Source organism: Pholcus phalangioides, unplaced genomic scaffold, assembly GCF_987345545.1.
Source record: "Pholcus phalangioides strain wild (caught in Gottingen) unplaced genomic scaffold, Ppha-v1.0 ptg000008l_1, whole genome shotgun sequence".
NCBI classification, from domain to species: domain Eukaryota; kingdom Metazoa; phylum Arthropoda; class Arachnida; order Araneae; family Pholcidae; genus Pholcus; species Pholcus phalangioides.
The window spans coordinates 30,550,318-30,572,284 of record NW_028301601.1 but is presented as its reverse complement, the minus strand read 5'-3'; the positions used below and the strand labels follow the sequence as shown (position 1 = coordinate 30,572,284).

Below are 21,967 nucleotides of genomic sequence, written 5' to 3'. Positions count from 1 at the left end.
CGGACGAATGCCACCAAAGTTTGCAGTCTACTTTTCCTGAGTGTGCACCGTCACGTGGTACAGTTTTTAACTGGTACAGAGAGTTTAAGAGGGGTAAAACGACCTTTCAAGACGACTCTCGTGTTGGTAGACCCAGCACTTCGATCACTGATTTGAATGTCTGGGAAATCGAAACGCTTGTGAGAGAGGATCCACGAATAACGCACAAAACTATTTCAAATATGTTGAACATTAGTTCCGGGAGTGTCAATTCCATCCTCCATAATCAGCTTTCCCTCAGTAAGCGTTGCTCTAGATGGATTCCCCATTCCCTCACAGAAGATCAAAAGACAGCACGCGTTGATTGGTGTCATTTCATGAAGAAAAAATTCAAAGATGGCACTGCCAAGAGCATTTGGGATGTTGTGACAGGAGATGAAACATGGATTTATCAGTACGATCCAGAAACAAAGCGACAGTCTGCAGTTTGGGTGTTCCCAGATGAAACGCCACCCACTAAAGTTCGACGTGGAAGAAGCATTAGCAAGAAAATGGTGGCAACTTTCTTTGCTTATTCTGGCCATATTGTCACAGTCCCACTTGAAGATAAAAAAACTATCACTGCAGATTGGTATGTCAATGTTTGCCTTCCTGAGGTGTTGGAAAAGATGCGCGAGAAGCGCCCAAAACGGGGCACTCGTGGGCTGATTCTTCATCATGACAATGCATCAGCACACACTGCTCACAGAACAAAGGATTTCATCAAGAAAGAGAAGATAGAAATTTTGCCTCACCCACCTTACTCTCCTGATCTTGCCCCGTGTGATTTTTTCCTCTTCGGAACTGTGAAAAATGAGATGAGGGGAAAAAGATTTTCAAGTGCGGACGAAGCGATAGAGGTATACAAAATGAAACTGGCGAGCCTTGACAAAGAAGTGTGGTCAGCTGCTTTTAAAACTTGGTTTAAAAGAATGGACAAATGTATTGCTGCAGGGGGAAGTTATTTTGAAAAAGACAACTGAAATTTTTGTTGTAAGTTGATTTTTTCTGTGCGAATCTAAAAACTTTTTGAACCGCCCTCGTATAGCTGCAGTTAATCGGTGTTCCCTATCCTGCTTTTTTTTCAACGATTTTTGAAGGCAAACCTGTCCATTGCAAAAAGATGGAAGACGAGTTCACTATCTGTTAGTACAACCGTCTAGTGTGGTTCGACAAATTTACGACATCGGAAAAAAATTATAATATAGCTAAAACGTTGATAAACTTTTGACTCTAAGGACGAAAAAATGCAATAATTCCAAAGAATGGAGCCATTTTAAACGGAGGATCATCCGCAACGTTCTGATTATCATCTCACTTTAGAAGCCATTGCTCAAACTCGGCATTTTTGAAAGCATATTTTTTGGCAACAAAAGTTTTAAATTGAAGTTCCTCTGCACAATCCTTGAAAATTTCAAACTCTCTGTCGTAGTACAAAGTCAACATCATATTCGGTCAAAATTGAATCAGAAACTGCACTGGAGAACTGATTCAAAAAATGCATACTCACATGATTTTGTTTAACGTTTCTATGAAGAGGAAAAAAACTGCAAATGCATGTTATGGATTTTATTATGAGCTTTATTGAAGATTTTGTTCCGTACATTAAATGTTAAAAAGAAATAAATAATAAGTTAAGAGAAAACGTACGAATTTACCAATACGTCGAGAAATATCCTATACGGTATAAATCACACAAAAACACACGCATTTTAAAAGTTGCATTTCGAAAAATATGTGTGTATATATATATATATATATATAGTTAAAATCTCTATATCTGTGTGTAGCATATTCTATATTATTTTTTCTGAGACGTACATATACAAAATATTCATGAATACATCTCTGAATATTGCCTTCTTCGATATTTTATAAAAGTTTATAGAAAAAATTCGCCGATTTCAATTGTTTATATTCAACGGTTAATTAAATTTTAAAATAAATATTTTGGGGAGATCCAGATATTTGGCATTTTCCCAAAAATTAAGGATTGCACACTGAAGTGCCAGAAAAATTAGCACACCCACCTAAAATCGTATATTCCCTGCCCCCCCCCCCCCATTCCCCGAGCACTCAGAATTTTCGCAACACGACGTGGCGTGGACTCAACCAGCAATGTTTGAAGGTATCCTGAAAGCAATTCACATCATGATTCTCTCAGGGTAGTCAACAATTTCATAACGGTGCGAGGAGATTTTCTACAACACGTTTCAAGGTATCCCATATGGTGCTCAATAATATTCATGTCTGTGTATTGAGGGGACCTACGGTGGATGCTGAAGTCAGAAGAATGTTCCTAGAGCCACTCAGTAGCAACTTCCGACGTAGGGAGGTAAAGCATTGCCCTGGTGGAATAAATACAGGGCATTAATGGGTGTAAGTGATAGGAATGATGTTTACGTACTGGTCCCCACTCAAAGTTGTCTGTAGCCCTATCACGGGTACCATATCATGTCAACTATACAAGTCCCATACCATAGCTTCTACCAGCTTGAATGGTTTCCCGTTGACATGCGGGGTCCATGGTTTTATGAGGTTTAATCCATGCTGGCATTCGTCCATCAGCCTGATACAACTGAAAACGTGAATAGTCAGACTTTCAAGTCACCAACAGTTTGCATACTGTCACTTGTTGATGCCCCAACATTGAAATTTCAGTAATTTGAGACAGTGTTGCACGTGAATCTAAAAGATTCTTTTCAGCCTTGGGTGGCCCCGTTCCTTCAGGGTCTTTTTCTGCCCTCACCTTTGTCGGAGATCTGATGCTGTTTTTTCCCGATTCTTTATATTCGCGGTACGCTTTTGCGACTTTTGAGCGGAAAAATCCAAATTTCATCTTAACGTCGGAAATTCTGTAACCCATCTCATAACCGCATCCTTACTAATCCACCTTCAAAGCCACTTCAATCACGACAACCTGTAATTTTAGCAGCAGAAACCGATCAAGCCGCTTCCATAGCTACCTGGTGTCTTATATAGGCGCTGCTGACTGCATCCAGTTACTGTGATTAGTTGCATTCCTCTTTTACTTGCAAATATTAGTTTTTCTGACACTTCAGTGTATGTAACGTATATCAAGGAAATTATCAATTAATGGTTAGCAATAGATTTCTTTTTCCTGAATTGTCAAAGGAGAACAATAATTCCGAGAATAGTTCGAATGATTTAGTTCAGTCATTAATCAAGAAAACCCTTCGAAAACCACAGCACTACCACTGACGTCACATGAAAACGCGTGTGAGGTTTCGATATCGACGAATCTTTTATCGATGTGAATGCAATTTCTCTTAAAGGACATTTATTGCGATTCATTCGCCTTCTCCGAAAGCTCGATAAATAATATTTTCAACGTTTGTAGTTCTCCGACAGCCGAACAAATTATGTGAAAACGTCGTTATCTTCTAGCGATCTCGAGATAATATTAAGCTACCATTCACATATTTCACTGGGAAACTAATTATACGAATATATAGGCATAATTTTGACTAAGGAAAGGATTGATTGTTAATGATATTATTTTGGATTCGCGAAATTTCTCGGTCTCATCGATTGTTAGTTTGGAATTCCATTGGAAAATCCCACAAGCTCAGAATGTTTATGTCAGCTTTATCTTCTTCAAGATGGATTCTTTATATATTATTTTTCGCTTATCCTACTTTCAAGTGAGCAGTCTCCCATTTTTTAGACATCGTGGACTAAAAAAAAAAATTTTCATGAAGCTTGTGATGGCCAAATTTTCATACTGCGGTATCTATATTCGCATAGTTGTGTCTTAACAGTGGACCCAGCGTGAGCACTGATTGTTCTCTTCTTTTTTTTTTATTATGAGATTTCATAAATTTTGAAATAGTTTTTTCATTAATTCTGAAATCATTTTTCATTAATTTTGAAATCATTTTTTTCATTAATTTTGAAATCCTTTTTTTCCTTAATTCTGAAATCATTTTTTTCATTAATTCTGAAATCATTTTTTCTATTCATTCAGCATTTTTTTCGCTGAATATGAATTTCATGAAATTTCAGCTGCATACGTGTTTCATGAATTCTTGAATTTTAAATGCATGCGTATTTCATGAATTTCGAAATATTTTTTTAATTGTATATATATATCACTTTTCTGAAACTAATTTTCCATCAAATATGAATTTCTACCTATTTTGAAAACATTTTATTCATTCTGAAAAATTTTTCATTTATTCTGAAAACATTTTATTCATTCTGAAAAATTTTTCATTTATTCTGAAAACATTTTATTCATTCTGAAAAATTTTTCATTTATTCTGAAAACATTTTATTCATTCTGAAAAATTTTTCATTTATTCTGAAAACATTTTATTCATTCTGAAAAATTTTTCATTTATGCAGAAAACATTTGCTTTTATGCAGAAAACATTTGCTTTTATGCAGAAAACATTTGCTTTTATGCTGAAAACATTTGCTTTTATGCTGAAAACATTTGCTTTTATGCTGAAAACATTTGCTTTTATGCTGAAAACATTTGCTTTTATGCTGAAAGTATTTCTTTCAATAATTCTCGAAATGTTATCTTCAGTGATTCTGAAAATACACATTCTCCATTCATTATGAAAATAAACATTCTCCATTCATTATGAAAATACACATTCTCCATTCATTATGAAAATATCCTCTATTCAAATATTCCCTATTTTTCACAAAATATTCCTAATTTATTCGGAAAATTATTCTCATTTGTGATTAGGAATATTTGTCATCAGTTCTGCAAATATTTTCATCAATGTTGGAAAAATTTTCAATAATTATATAAATTGTTTTATCAATCCTGAAAATATATTTATCAATAGCGGACATATTTTTATTAAATATGGAAATGTTTCTCCTAATAATTCTGGTCTTTATTTCACTCATCCTAAAATTATTGCTTCCCACAATTATGAAATTATTTCTTTCATTATTTCTGAAAAAAGTTCCGAGGGTCACATGTGGCCCGCGGGCCATGTGTTGCACCAACCCTCGATCTAACTACTGAATATCTCAAGATAGTGAGTGAGTGGTGCTCGGATATCTATATAGTCCCGCCATTTTTACACTCTCTAGTCACGCTATCTCCTCGACACGTTAAACATATAATCCTTTCCACTCCCTCTACTCTCTCGATTTCTATATGAGTCTCTTGACAAAATAAACTATCATCGCCTCCCACTTCTTCATCACTAAATCATGTCTGAGAGCAGAACAACGATTTTTACTCAGAGAATAAAAAAAAGAGAGGACCCAAAGCATGAAATATTTGTGTGATCCAGATTTTTCGGTTCCGAAATGGGTCTTTGATTCTCCATCGAACACGTTTTTCGTATTTTCTGTCCTCGTTACTCTACTGCCATCGAGTAGCGTCGACGTCAAACAAGTAGCAACTCCTGAAATGAATTCTGAGGGTACAAAACTTTGTCAATTTTTACTGTACGTAACCTGAGTGAATTCTTTCGCTGATTAAAATTATGATACGAAAACTGCCGTTCTTGTATGTGATCAATAGAGCATATGCTATCACGCTCTATGAATGAAACACTCCACGATGATACATTTTAATTTAAAAAGGACATTACCATTCAATTTTGAATTAGAGAAAGTCTATTTATCCTTGGAGTTTAAGGGCCAGATAATAATTCTCATGATTATGATTAGAGCCCGGAAGTTCATGCAAAATGCCATAAATACTTTTTTTTTTGCCTATTTTCAAACTTTTCTTGTAAAACTGTTTTTTTTTCCTTGCCGTAAATGCCTGTTTCATTACTGATGTTTATTCGAGTATTTTAGATGCCTTATTTTGTAAAACTTAGACATTTTCAGCATTTGGAACTTCAAAAGAATTTCTATGTTTAAAATTTTCAACCTAAAACGACCGTATCTGCATTCGGGATTTTAACCAACCCGTGTCGATCTCTAATCCTTTAACCTGCGATTACTGTTAAATTCTGTCGGTAAATACGGCCGTTAGTACGAATTAATTAAGGGTGCTCGGTCGATTGCCACCAAAATGGGTTTTGAATTTTCGTGTTCCCGCCGACAGGTCGATTGTCATCAGTATGATTTTCATCATTGCAGGTGATGAATGCCGGGAGGGCGAATTTCGAAACTTCTGGAACGTTATTTAAAAATCATATGTAAAAATTATGAGCAATTTGATGAACAAATTGAAAGAGCGATCAATGTCATGATGTTTGTGTCAGGAAAAAAATGTTTGAACTAGCGCCCTCTGTTGGTGTCTTAAAACCCTAATTTCTGAATTGATTCATATTAAAAATATATAAACGTTCTTTATTTTTTTAAACAATTTATGTTTTACAGTATTATTAAATAAAATTTACTACAGTTAAGGTTAATTATACTAAATTTGATGCAGTAATATCGGTTAATTTATTTTTATCTTATTTTGTTGTGGTGGATAAATATTACCTATGGAAGCAGTTTAGGTTTCGATTTTGCGCGTGTGAATAAATTAGTTTCGTTTCCTTTCGGTATATATCATTCACTTTAAATATCATTTTGTAATTTTTACGTCTAAATTTCGGCATTATTTTTTCAATTTTTATCATTTCTTTTATCCGAGAAATCAATTTCTCAGTAATTTATATAATAATTGATTATTTTCTAGTGTTTATTTATTATGTTTTGAATTTAAGAAACCAGGATGTGCAAATTGCCCGACATGCCCAGGACCATGCCCGACTTTTGAACCTTGCATATATTTTTTTTTATATATACCTATACGTTCGCCTCGTTCGATGTACATATAAATTTTTCATATTATACAATATATTTCCAATCTTTAATCTGATATTGGAATGACGAGAAACACTGATTTCTACTTTGATGATTTTCCAAAAAGATTTCTTTTATTTCGACGTCATTGTATACACGCAATCTCTCTTATAACGTTCCCATTATTGTTTATACGTTTCCCCACTTAGTACGACTTATTTTCGTGGTCCCAACTTTCACGAAAACTGGATCGACTGTTTTCTGTTGTTGTTTTTTTTTTCTCGAAATTATCTTCCAACTCGTGATTATGAAGTAATTCCAAATTGTGAATTTCTTATATCATTTTCATCCGCGGTGTGGACTTTCTATTTTTTATTACTATTGTATTCACGTTTCGGTTTCTATTGTGAAGGAAATATACAGTCGAACTCGGTTATTTCGAAGTTCCAAGTCACTGTAAAAGGTTCGAATTATCCAACTAATCTAACCTGGATCCGTGAAATGATTGTAACTTGCGTCTTAATTATCAATATTCACATAGGATAATTACCAATTATTAAAATTTTATCATATGTTACGAAACTGCTTCAAAAATTTTAATTACTTATAATTATAATAATTAATCTCAGCCGCTAAATTATTTCAAAATAGTATTGTAATATTTCTAAGTATTTTCTTTACTTTATTTCCACACTAATTATTGTAATTTATCATTGAAACAGTAGTTTTAGTGAGTGCGGCCAGTTTTTCGGAGCCTTAATATCGTAGCTTTTAGTTGCTTTTCCTTTTTCTTTTCCGATAATTATAAATGTCTTTTAATGCCAATTGTAAACATTTCTATACCTTTTTGCCTGCCTATTTTGATCATTTTTAGTGAACTTCCGAGCTCTAATCATGATGAATACTTCTCGTATCTGTTTGAAGGGATTTTAATGAAATTGATACTAATTGATAATGCAGTGAAACCTCGCTAACAATGAAACTCCATATAACGATAAATCCTTCTATAGCTATCCTTTTTGAAATTGTCAATAATCTAATTTTGATCACGTCTCGTGATGCTTTGTGAGTTCTCTGTATATCCTGTATTATAGCCACTAGAAATCCTTATTGCAATCGCCTCAATTGCCAATCTTGTTTATGCAAGATAAACAAGTAGAGAGCGACGTCATTTCATAGACATTTATATTGTTTGTAAGCTATAATAAAGACAAAGCCGATGATAATGCTAACTATTCCAAAGACAAAGCTGTACCATGGTATTCAAGGCACAAAAAACCTATTCACGTCAAAACTTGCGTCCATGACACAGCCTACCCCAAACTTTTTTTTCAATACTACGGTTAACTCAAAATCTGCAATCTGAGAAAATCGCTTCCAAAGTGTTTGTTCTCGTACACATTTACACTATAATTCATTACTTCTTTCTTATATTTTAAAAGAACATATTAACAGATTAATACGAAATATTTTACATTTGATTTTCGAATGAATGAAATATTTTCTAGTCTTTTTTCAAATATTTTCTTCTGGGATCACGACACCCTTTAATTTGCTTATCACCTCATATGATACATTTTGAGTTCATTACACTGCATCCACGTTCATGATACTCTGATATATTCATATAATAAGGTTTGATTCACAACCCGAAGTTTCAAATCCACGAAGTTTTTCGCTAAAAAGTAATTTTTTACAGATCGAATCCATTATTGGAAGTTCTTCTTATTTGAAATTCCAACCCATATAAAATGAGTCAGTGCTTCCAGGTTTCTCTTCAATCCATGTTGTCCCAAAAACAGAACTAAATTCCAGTTGGTTTTCGGAAACCAATTTGACATTGGAAACGTAGAGCACAAAAAAAAAAGAAATCAAAGAAGAAGAACAAAGGTTAATTCTTCTCAATATTGAAACTGTCATTTGTAACCATCTATTTCTGCTCCCAAGTGCATTTCACTTCCCTTTTCTGTCCTATTGTTTTTTTTTTTGTCTTTCTTTTTTCATCTTAAAAGTTTCTTATCATTCCTGAAGAAGCCCAAAAAGTTACTGCGTGTCTTCAGTCTCAGAAGTCATTAGGAACGAAGAATGAGTAAGAGAGTTAGTGCGTGTAAGGGTCTGTCGCTCTCTCTCTCTCTACATAATGATAAAGGAGTCTTTTCTATGTTTTGCTGGCTGGTCTCGTCCTCTCTTGCCCAACCCTTTGAACTGCATTCTATAATTTATGACTCGGTAGTCGGGTTCACCGTTCTGAAAAGGCCAAGTCCAGTGGCGTGTGCAGAGGATGAGAGCTGAAGAGACATGTCAGCGTGAAAAATATCTGTAATTATTCAAGCGGTGGACTCTCTTTCTCTCTCTCGCTCGCTCTTTGTGGATGTTCTTCGTGAACGAATTGTAAGTGTGCTGCTAGGAAGCTCTTGTTGCGGTTACGGCGACATACGGTTGGTTAGAAATACATACAGAAGTAAAAAAAGAAGAGAATAATAGGTAGAAAACAACATATTTAGTTGTGCGTCGAAGCACGTGATAAGTGTTGGAGATGAAAAAGAAAATGAATTGTAAGTTTGGTGTGAATGCGGTTGCTCACAACGTGGTTCTTCTTTCTCTTTGTCGTCTTCTTCATATTGATATGCCGAATTCAAGAACACATACAGGCTGTCCAAAATAGTTTGCACATTGGATATCTCTGTAACCGTTGACTTTAGAAACTCATTTCAATCACAAAAAAATTTCACAAATGACGTGCGCTCACGCAAGATGGCTTAAATTTTCCAAATGGTTAAATATATTATGCATTAACCCGTATGCTAAAGTTTTCGGTTTGTGAAATGTCAATACTGCTTTGAGAAGTAATTTACAAAAAAAAATTCATATTTCCAAAAGTAATATTAGCGGAGATATTTGACTTCAAATTTTTCACCATTTATCGCCAATGATTTAGTGTGTGATTCACGGATTTTGAAACGATTCGGAACAGCGTCATCGCCGGTAACTTAAGTGATATGTAAATATGCTGTGGGCCGCTTAAGTGTTCTGGAACAGTGCGTGCCCCCGGTCATTTCAGTGCTCTGCAACTGCGCCGCGGAAAGCTCAAGTCATCCGAAAAAATGTTCCGCGGTTCATTTCAGTGATCTGGAATATTGTCGTGGCCTAGTTGAGTGATTCGGAACTACGCTGAATTTAGGGAAATTTTTGCTCGCTGAGATTACCATCACTGACCTCCGATAATTGCACAAGGAAATCTATTACCGTTACTTCCATAATTCCTACAGTAGGTATTTTAAATCAATCATGTGACCTATGTGTTAAAGAGGTTTTGTGTGCTTGTGTGTTGAATGTTCAAATTATTTTCTATCTTCTATGGATATTTCTCAGCGTTCATGTATATTCTGAAATAGTGGATGCCGATTCCCCTCCCTACACAACAAATAAAATCGGGGCAACAGGGGTCCTAAGCATTTCGGTGCCCCGAAATTGTTAAGGTGAACCTGGCCCCGCTATTATTTTTGCGCGGAGCCCCGATTCTGGTAAGAGCGGTCCTGCTTCAAGCATCTCCTGATGAGATCAAACTCCAGCGTTGAAAAAACATCGATAACGAACGCAGACCGACGACGCGGCACTACAGTCCCAGAATATCTCCTCCATATAACACAGCTCATTTTTCTCGACCAGCTAAAAGACAAGTGACATGACACGAGGAGAACGAAAGGAGAAAATCATATCTCTCTGCCCTTAATACCAGACATGCACATATAAGCTAAAAATAAAACATCCGCAGACGCGGCTTTAATTTCATTGGAATACCCTCGTAAGAAAAAAAAGTGCAATGCACACAAACACAAAGCAATTAAGTTCTCTCTCTCTCTCTACCATTCATATATTTTTTTTTTTTTCCGTGGGGGATTCAATATTCATTCTCATTTATCTTTCTAATAATCTGCAAGGCTCATGTTTGCCTCGTGGCCATTAAACCACTGCAAACAGTCATTTATCAAACCACATAATTAACATTGATGCCGGAAGGAGGGGGAAAAAAAGAGAGAAGAAACGGAGAGAAGAAAAAAGTAAATATAGGAAATAAGAAATTTTTAAGAAGAAAATAATAATTTCTTAGTTCTAACTCGAACTAAAGAAAAAAAAACAATTCCGAAATCATTGGCATGGCTATATTCAATGATGGTTTTGCTTTGTATTCAATTGAAATGAATGAAGAAAAAATATATATATACATTCGTATCCGGAGAAAGAATAGGTAATTGTTCGGGTTGAATAGATATAAAAATAATTGGTAAATAAATACAATATTCAAATATTAAGTTTTTTTTAGGTGAAGAAATGAAATATTTGGTTTTCTCTTTCGACCGCAGGGGAAGAATAACAACAACAACAACCATTGTGATTTTTCCTATTTATGGTATAAAATTCCGAATAAAGGAACATTATTTCTGTGATTAATTTCTTCGGGAATGATTATAAATAATATTGTTCTGGTTTCGATAGCCCTGACGTTCATAATTATTCTGTATCATTGTCTTGTTCGAGTTGGAAATTTCGCCGCGATATTTGTTAGATAAAGCTCTTTTTACCGTAATAAATCATATTAAATATTTATTTATTTGAATTATACAGTACATTGGAAATGAATTCCATTAATGCGCTTATGGAAATGACTTTTCGGAAATGAATTTTCATATTTTTTGTTCGGTAAAAGTATTGTGGAACGGCTGATCTAATCTATTTTTTTTTTTTCAATTGTTGGGGATGAAATATATTGGCATGATTAATAGGGCTCGGATATTTTATGCCCTAAAGATGAAACGCCGTTTCTGATAGGTTAAAAGAACCTGACGTTTCATCTTTAGGGGCATAAAAATCCGAACCCTAATAATCAAAAATGATTATGTATGATTAACTTTCAGTGAGTATGACATCACTGGAAGTTAGAAATGTTATTAATTTGATTGATATGACTGCTATGCGTGATTTTCACAGCATATATAAGGAGTTCTTGACCAATGGGTCGTGACCCAAACTTGGATCATGAGGACTCCGACATGGGTGGCTCAGATTCAGTAACACCAAGTGGACTTTGAGCTATGGGTTTCGACAAAAAATTTATTCACCGGGACTACAGAGAAGGATCGAACGTATCCACTTATAGCAAAGGATTTTTGAGCTGTGTCACGACCGTAACTTGATTCGAAAGGTCTACCTAGATGAGTCGTCGTACAAATCCGTTGACAGCCAGGAGTTCTTAAGCTATAGGTCACAACCTTAACTTTATTGGGACTTGCGAGAAGGGTCGTATGAATCCACTTACAGCCAAGAGTTTTTGAGCTATGGGTAAAGACTCAATGAGCCTTGATTCGTAGGGGATTTCTAGATGAGTCGTACTAATTCACTTACAGTACTGTTATATATAAATGCCCTCACATTACGTCATTGGTTTCACTTATTACGCCATTAGTTTCACTTATTATGTCATAGTCTGGACCCCATTAGTCCAGGTCGGGTCTGGTCATTTCAGTGTTAATAACTTTGATATTGAAACCGTATGCTTTGTTATTCCATCATAAAATGTTTCGGTTCGTAATTTATAAATTGTTTCAGTATGATATTCATACCTGTTGATCTTGTTTTTACCGCGTTCTCCCTTTGATTGTTTCAGAACCACCCAGCCCTGTACACAACTGCTCGATATTTGACGAAACTGAAAGGTCCTTCCGAATCTCTTGTTCAGAGGGTAAAGATGGTGGACTCAACCAGTATTTCTACACGGAAGTGCGCGATAGCTCCAAGAGACTACTGCTACAGAACGTATCTGCTCAAACCCCGGATTTTACAGCCAGTGGCCTGACGCCAGGAGCAGTCTACGTAGTTGCTGTATACGCGAGTAACGCCAAAGGACGCAGTGAGCCCATGGTTATAAAAGCTTCGACATTAGCACCACCAGAAAGCCAGACGCGAAAAGGTAGGTATCCTCCAAGTGAGTTTCTCAACCTTCTTCAGCCAATGCTGCCCCCCCCCCCCCATTTTGACCGTATTTTCATCTCGTAGCTCCCCTGTCTTATCCAGGGTGGCCCTACCATCATCCAAGAGCGAGGGTTTTTCTACTTTCTGAATTGAATTTAATTAAAACCAAACTTTTCTCTGGAACCCTGGGAATGCTACGGATCCCGAAGGTGGGTGATAATCTCACCCAAGAGCCAAATTATATGCAAAAAATAGGTATGCGTAACGTACGGGACGATCTAATAAACTTACAAAATAAATCGAACCTCCCGATTCATCATCCTGGGTCCGCCCCTACCCTGAGCTATATATATCCCTCAATATATATAGCTCCTTTAATCCCATCATAATACCTTTTTGATGGGAAAGTGTTATGCCTGGCCGTCTCGACATCATGAGTCTCCATGAAAGTGATGTTCTGGGGCCCCCATACTTAGTTGGAGAGAGAAGTATCAGCTTACATATTTACCTAGGGGTCATTCAAATATATGTCGGCATCGGGGGGGGGGGATTTCCGATTTGCTGACTTTTGATGACAAGGGGGGGAGGGGGGTTTGGATGATGCTTACGTAATCAACCACCCTTTATGAAGATATGAAATATTCTTAATGGCATCTTATTCAGAGCGCCAAAAACGGAAAAAATCTTTCGATAGTTATTGGGCACCTGAACTAACATTACATTCTACCTATTGATAAGTCCCCTACAGCAGGGTTTTCCAACCGGTGTTCCGCGGAACCCTTGGGTTCCATGAGAACTTTTTTGGGGTTCCGCGAGATCAAAAGGGACGAACCCCAAAATCCCGGAACCCTGGTAGCTTGAAAAATTTTCTTGTTACTGTTTCACCAGAAGCAATTTTTTATTTTTTATTTCTGTTAAGAACGGGTACACTAAATTAATTCAGAGAAAATATTGGATAATCGACCAGTAGAAGACAAACAATATTCTTGTTGGCTCTTTTCTTTCTTTCTTCCTATTCTCGCACACAAGTCCTTCAGACAACATCAGTCAAGATGACTTCCTATGAATTAATATTCCCAAAACTCTCAAGACCTACATGAGGATTTTTATGAGGGTCTTCCTTTATAGATTCGGAAGTATTAAATTGTTCCTTTGCATTCTGTGCCCCCACCAGATTCTCCCATGCTACAGATTCGTTACCACAAATGGAACCTCGTTTACACAACTTTCAAGAGGCCACGTCAAAACATCGTATAAGGGTGAAAATCGTACAATTGAATCTTCTCTGAAAATGACCCCCCCCCCCGCCATCCATCCTTCCATCCCATAGACCTCACAGAAAATATCACAAAAATTCAATGGTTTCAAATTGTATTTTGTTTGTTATATAATAATAATTCTTGAGAAAAATTAGCCGCAATATTAAATTTTTCAAAACAATATTATAAATTACTTAAATGACTAATTCGCATTTCATCACCGTTCCTTAAATCCTGAGCATTCTTATGTTTTGCTTCTGAAAATTTGAAAAAAAACAAAAAAAAACGTAACTTTTCACATTTCAAGTTTTGTTTTCCATATCTGAGTAAAGCAGATAATAGTTGGACATCGAGTCCAATTCTGTAAAAGTTGTCCAAAAGAGAAGAACCGAAGTACTGGATATCAGGTTTCTCAAAGTCTCTCAGGGAAATCGCCAACCTTTGACAAGGGCGTCGCGGTAAGCTGTTGACATTGCTGATTGCCTATTCAGTGCTTTAAAGGGGTGATTTTTTTTTTAACTTTTCTGAGTAGGGCTGTAACCAGAGAGGAACTTGGGAGTTCTGGTGACCCGGGTGCCGGATCACTCTTTAACTTCTCCCCAACATTAAAAGGGTGGGCCTTCTTAATGCGTGTTTGCCCCGGCTGACCAAGCATCTGGTTGCGGGCTCTGATACCGTACCTCTGTCACGTCAATTAGTCGATCATCAAAGTTTAGGGCTTTTTAGGTGACAATATGCAATGAAAAACTATTACAGTGATAACCACTGCTTAATTAGCTGGTGATCGCAGAGTCTTAGTCTGAAAAAATTTGATATTTTCTATAATATTTACATTAGAAACGTTTTTAGCACAGTAGGAATTTTTCTTTGGTTTTGTTTGATTTTTTTCAATGTAAAAAATTATCGTCATACTAGTTAAATGTTCCACCAGCAAATGTCTCTTTTTGCCGAGCTTCTAATGTTTTTTTTGCTTCAATACACACACTTTTTTTTTCTTTATTCATTGTGTGAACGATAAATTATTTTCATTTTTCTTCGGTTCTAACCCCCAAATACGTTTCTATCATCTCTTATAACCTAAAAGAAAAAAAAAATCTACGGCCATTATATTCCAAAGTTACAGAACTGAATTATTCGTAGCCTATATTTAGCTCAAATCCTGACCGGGTGTGAAATGGTCTAGTGCGAATCTCATCACTAAATCAAAATGAAACCATTCGGTACTGTTTAGACCAGCGAGCCCTTGGGGCTCCGCGTCAGCTCGAGAAAAAAAAAACTGTAAATATTCGGAAAAAATAATTAGTATTTTTTCAATAATAATAATAAATCAGTAACTTTGATGAATTAATGAAAAATAGGCCTACACGGGGCTCCACCATAGAAATTATTTACCAGAAAGGGATCAGCGAGTCAAAAAAGGCTGAGACCCGCTAGTTTAGACCATAGTTTCCCAACCTTTTTTGTCCTATCGCCCCCTTCTTCAGAAATATTTTTCACCCATCGCCCACCAATGCAATATAACCCATAGGATCCTATGTTATACCCCGTAGCTTCTACCGCCCCCCTGGAACATTCGATCGTCCCCCAGGGGCGCGTTAACGCCCACGTTGGGAGAATCACTGGTTTAGACTATAATTCCTTTAAAGTGTTCGAGGAGGGGAATTGGACTTGATCGTGAATGAGAATGCACACACACAATTAACTCATTTTTTCAACGTATAATAAGCGAACTTTCGAAAAAAGTCCTTCATTTTATTGTTATGAGGGGAGCCGTGACCATAATTTTATTAATACAGTGGGACCTCTCGGTAATAGACACCCTTGGGACTGAAGACTTTGTCCGCTGACGCATAGGTGGACCATAACCCAGACTTGAAAGTCTTGGGTGGACCACGGTCATCATTGCGTCGGGAGGGGGGGGGGCATGATGATGATGATGTAAATTTATACATACACATGTACATTAGATCATTCGGTACCGCCTTTGAAGCTGTCTTCCCCCCCCCCACCACGCTCCCATGCGCTGACACTCCCTTTGACAAAATTAAAAAAACTGGCTCTTTCCCTTCACTATATTAGTAGAATGGGTTTGTTACTTTCTCATTTTATTGGTACAGTTACCGTTCGAAACGATCTCAATCAGGCTCTGTCGCTGGCGTGGTTTTAACTCAGAACCCTCGGGGGCGTGGTCGTGCCAAAGAGAAAAGTCCAACATGGCATACGGTACAGCACATTCACTGTGTTACATAATGAAAATAATCTGTAATCTGTACATGTCACTGGTGCAAGGGTACTCTATAATTTATTAGTATGAGAGGTCCGTGGTGTTCATTTCATTGTGTAAAGGGATCCGTGGCCTTCATTTTATTGCTAAAATTGGTCCGTGGATAGATAAATAGAACCGCTCACACCCCCGGACTGATGCAAAGCGCCTTACTCCCGTTACATCAAAAGAGGCAGAGTTGTGTCTAAAAAGTTAACAAAGATTTATAGTGGTGGCTCTCCTTCCCTCGTGCTCGCAAGTTTCGAATCATTCGCGTCGTTCCCCCCATGAAGACAGCTATCAACTCGATGCAACGTACAAGACATTTGACTGAAATGGACAGCTGAACCAAATGACTAGGGAGAAAAATTGCACGTGCGCCCAGTGGGACATAAGGGCCGGACACCGCAGCCTGGGACTTCGAAAGAAGTGTAGAAAATACTTGTGGGCAAGAAAGAAGAAGTAGCTGGCATGTTGAAGTGGGAGAGATTTGAGAATGGTCTAAATACACAATATATACAAAATATATATACACAGCACCTCCACTGTGACGGGAAACGAAGAAACAAAGCCTCCGTCCACAGCGCTGAGCAGTTTTGTTTCCCTTTCCTTTTACAAAATATGCAATACGTACACACATAGAAAACACACAGAGTCTGCACTGCGACGGGAATAATCAAACAGAGCCTCCGTCGACAGTGCTGGACATTCACATTTGAATTACACGCATACATTATTTACATTACAAAAATTTCCTTTTTTTTATACTATATTGGGAATGCACATAAGCATTACTATGAAGGTAGTATTGGGTACAAATATCACCATGAGCTCATACTAATATTCAAGGATTCAAGGTTACAAAATTACTATCATACTATAAAAGTGCGGCGGGAACAACCAAACCAAGCCCCCGTTCACAGTGCTGGGTAGCAGCGATCACATATGAATTACCCACACATATTTACATAATATATTTATATAATATGCGCGCTATTTACATAATATAAATTTCCTTTTTATAATAATTGTTGATACACATAAACATTACTATGTACGTCACATATATTGGAAACAAATGCCATAATGAGCTCATGCAAATATTCAAAATTACAAAGCCACCATCAGGCTATGAAAGTGTACTACGTATATACAAAAACATTCATAAATTATACATGGTGTATTACTTAAATATTAGGGTTTAAGAGCCTAAGTGCGCCCCTCTATATTGAATCTGCATCTGTTTCAGATTCTACTTCCGAATCACTAGTAGTTTGTTCACTGCTCCCAGTTATTTTCAATATAGTTTCTTTATTATTTATCAGATAGACCAAGACTTGTTGTAGTTTCCTCGTTGCAGATCTTTGTAAAATAATTTTCCGTTTCCACAAGATCTCTCGTCCGTTCGGCGGTGCCTCTAAATGGTATCCCTTTGGGTACTCACACTGTGTGACATAGTGTATCACGCTTCCCGGATGGCCGCATCTACACGTGCTGGTCTGGCTTATTTTGAACCTTTGCATATATTCACCGAATTTACCGTGTTCTGTGAGGAACATTATTATTTCTCTCGGCATGACTTCTTTCATTTTACCCACTTTTGGTATTACGTCGAAGACTTTTCTTCCAGTTGTGCATATTTGCCAGTGGTGTTGCCATTTCTCTGACGCTTCTTGCAAGAGCAGATTTTTAATGTACGATGCCGGTAATTTCATTAGGTGGTTTTCATGCTGATGTTTTGTAGCATCTTTTGTGAATTTATCCACCACTTCATTCCGCTCAATGCCTACATGAGCTTTCACCTATCGTATTGTAATCGGTCCATGGAATGCATTTCATTAATACAATGAAACCGTGGAAACAAAAAGGTGATGCAAATACAACCCCTGACCAGGACAATCAAACATAATAACTCAATTGTAATTTCCCTTGCCTCTTAAATTAATCAAAAATAAACGCAAATAAAGATGTCAGGATCAAAAATCGTAGATATAATCTGAAATTCCAATTATATAGCCGCATAATTAATTTCATAATCACTCTTTGAAATAACGCTAAAATTCAGTTACAGAGAGATCCATCGCACACACACTCGAGACGTTCTCTCCCACGGGAACGTAAATCTTAACAGGAACGCTTTCCGAAACTCAAACGATTAAAGTGATGGACGACTAGCAGTGGCAAAACAACTCGTCCATATATGCCTTAGACGGAATCGTAACAATCCCATTTTTCACACGATTTTGTTACAGCTGTGTGACGTAAATTTGACACACACGTCTCAAGTATTCCAACCTAAGGAAAGAACTAAAACCACAAACATTGCACACAATCAAGGCTTTAAAAGACGCGTAATTCCCATCACGCGTCCAACGAAAATTGAATTTCATCTCCGGTTTCCTGTAATATAACGGCATGAGAGAAAAGCAATTCACCTTGACAGCCTTATTTTGCATGGTTACTATGTTGTGTCTGAGAGAAATACGGCACGGTGTGCTAATACTCACTTACCTCGAAATATTTCAAAAACCCAGTAAGAAAATTTGAAGCGAAAACACACTGTACGTGACCCAAAGCACGCTCGGTGCGTATCTACGGCTAAATACGTCGGTTCATTTTTCCCCGTGAAAATGTAAATATCTCGCTATTTTTCGCGTGTGGGAGGTTTTTAATAAACTCCATCTAGGAAGCATCACGTCATATCGGGTATCGATAAATATTTCGTCGGAATTTACACTCCGGTAAATTCCGTGAGAGTTTAATTTAATTCAACGCTCTTTAAATGTCGTGATTCGATTAAGATGCAACGGAAAATATTGAATCGGACAAGGATTTGATGAATTAATCTGGATGGGAATCGGCAACTTCAATCCTCGATAATTCAACTGTGATATCTCTCCTCGTTCCGTTCGAATTTACATACGTACCTTCTATTTGTTTGATGAGTTAATTAAGGAATAATGCTTTAATTTTATATTGATCATAAATTTAGACCCGGAGGGTGTATAACCTTTCTAGTCCGCGGGCCAGGTATTCGATATTTCTGTTGCCCGCCGGCGATGAAAAAAAGTACAGGGTGGGTAATAAATATATAAACTGACACTACTCAGACGCGCCCATTCTAATGGAGGTATTTTGATGAGATTAGGTATATAGTATATATATGAACCGTGGAGGAAAAGAATGATTTCCATAAAATATATTTCATTTTTTATCCACCAGGTGAATTTTTTTTTCTCAGTTATCTTCTTCCCATGTTTCAAATTACGTTTTCCTCAAATTTGAAAGAAATACGTCCACTACGACGGGTGCTGCATAGGTCGGAGTAGTGTCGGTTGAATTATGCTGACACCACTCCGAGCTATGTAACGCCCGTTGTGGTGAACGTATTTCATTGAAACTTAATGCAGTCGAATCCCGTTATAACGAACACCAAGAGACCGGAGGAATCGCTTCGTTATATCAAAATTTCGTTATAAAGGAATTCCACAGGTTACCTGGCATTGTTCCTAATTAAACTTAATAGGGGGATTAAAAAAGTATTCGTTAAAACGAGATTTTCTTTATAACGGTATTCGTTTAAACGGAATTCGACTGTATATACCAGTGATTCCCAACGTGGGCGTTAACGCCCCCTAGGGGCGATGGAATGTTCCAGGGAAAGCGGTAGAAGCTACGGGTATTACATAGGATCCTATGGGTGAAATTGCGTAGAGGGGTGATGGGAGAAAAAAATTTCTGAAGAAGGGGGTGATGGGACAAAAAGGTTGGGAACCTATGGTATATGCGTTATTTAAAAAAAAAACTTTTTCACCTGATAGTCAAAGCAGAGCTTTTTTTTCGGCCTTTCTTTTCCCCCCATGGGCCGTATATCCTATACACTAGTCTGACCATATTTTCTCGAAAGAAATATAGGAAATTGGGATTCCAAATACGGGACATCGCCAAAAGTAAACAAATGTTTTCATCTCTCAAGTTACCTGCGGCACACTCTCGTTTCACTCGAGTGGACCTTGGCATATTTCCACATGACTTAGGTGGCCCCGCAACACATTTCCAAATCATTTACGTGGCCTGCGGCTTATTTACATGTCACTAGAGCGACCCAGGGCACAGTTCTGGAACGCTTAAACAATCAGCGGCATATTTACAAATCACATAAATTACATGTGGCACAGTTCCATGGCACTTAAGCGGCCCGCGGTACAGTTCCACATCGCACAGTTCCAGATCATCCACGTGACCCGCAGCACTTTTCCAGATCACTTGAGTGGCCCGCGGCACGTTTTCAAACCAACGAAGAGGCCCGCGCTGTCCTAAAGATTGAGCACCCTTGCGATAAACCATGGATGGTGTAGTAGGTCTTGGCATGCATAAAATTTAGTGAATCGGTTCAATGAGTCTTGTGGGAGCCTATACCAAGATCTCCCCCTGAAGTGTACAATTCATAATTATGTAGAAGGAAGTATAATCATCAGGGCTCGGATTTCTATATACTTATATATACAGTCAAACCTCGTTAATGCTCTCTTGGGAGAGCAAAAATATGACTTAGTAAGCGGAGTGACTCGTTAAACGGAGTACGCCTTAGCTGTGCCAATTCCTGCCTGAGTACAATTGGGACTTCCAAAGAGTGACCCGGTAAGGGGGGTGACGTGTTAACCGGGTGACGCACTAACGAGGTTTGACTGTATATATATATATATTTATTTTTTTTTTCATATTTCGCTATTTCTATGTGATAGAGCATGTGTTCAAAATTTTAAGGCATATTTTGCATATTCTATGATAAAAAGTAAATTTTTATTTCGCGCTATTCCAGTCCCGCTTAAGACTGTTTTTTTCGGTACCCGCATCTTGGGGGGGGGGGGGGACTCTTAGGGCTAGGATTTTTATGTACCAAAAAATGAAACGTCGTTGCTGATTGGTAAAAAATCCTCAAATTCTGGTTTTTCAAACCAAGCAGCAATGACATTGAATCGTTAGAGCATAAAAATACTAGCCCTACAGCGGCACTGGTGTGTGTGAGGCTGTAAATAGATCAATCATCTGAATCGGTGACGGTAACTCGTGGGAAAAATTAGCTAAAATTGGTAAATGGGGGAATTTTTTAGCGTTTGGGGGAAATTTTGAAAGTTTTTATCAAAAATAAAAAGAATTATTTATTTATTTTTTTAATTTTGTGCTTTTTTTAAAGCTAAATACACTACTTCGCTAGGAATTTTTACCTATAGATGGCAGCACATTTATTCTGAATTTGGGGGGAAAACGTTCAAAAGGGAAATTTTTCCGGGAAATTTCGACTCGAGGAGGTTAGTTAGTAAAACGAAGAATTCCTGTACATAAAATAAGTAATGGTTCACAATAGTTCAGACTACGTCAACATGTCTCATTATCATATTATTTTACTAAAATAAGGGGTTCTCAAATTGTGCGCTGCGGCGTCGTGGTGCGCCGTCAATCTTTGTCACGGGGGGCTCAACGGAGTGGTGGCATGACAAAGATTTTTCAAAGAGATTCTTTGTTAAATTAATCTGGGGAGCGCAGTGGAAAATTATGGATTAGGGTTAGGTGCGCTGCGGGTGGAGAAAGTTTGAGAAACCATGGCTAAAACTAATGTTATTTGAGATAGGAATGAAAAGTCTTTTAGGACATATTTTTCGTTTTATAGGGCATATTTACAGTTTTTTTAAGAGCATAAATGCATATTAGT

General features: G+C 37.2%; 1 protein-coding gene across 1 annotated transcript in view; it reads left to right on the top strand.

Annotated features, from left to right (window-relative positions):
- Positions 1–21,967, top strand: part of LOC149084183 (neural cell adhesion molecule 2-like) — a 341,669-nt gene that overhangs the window by 274,536 nt on the left and 45,166 nt on the right. The window contains exon 8 of the mRNA XM_089234530.1: positions 12,428–12,730. Within this exon, the coding sequence (XP_089090656.1) occupies positions 12,428–12,730 (303 nt within the window). The remainder of the gene's footprint in view (positions 1–12,427; positions 12,731–21,967) is intronic.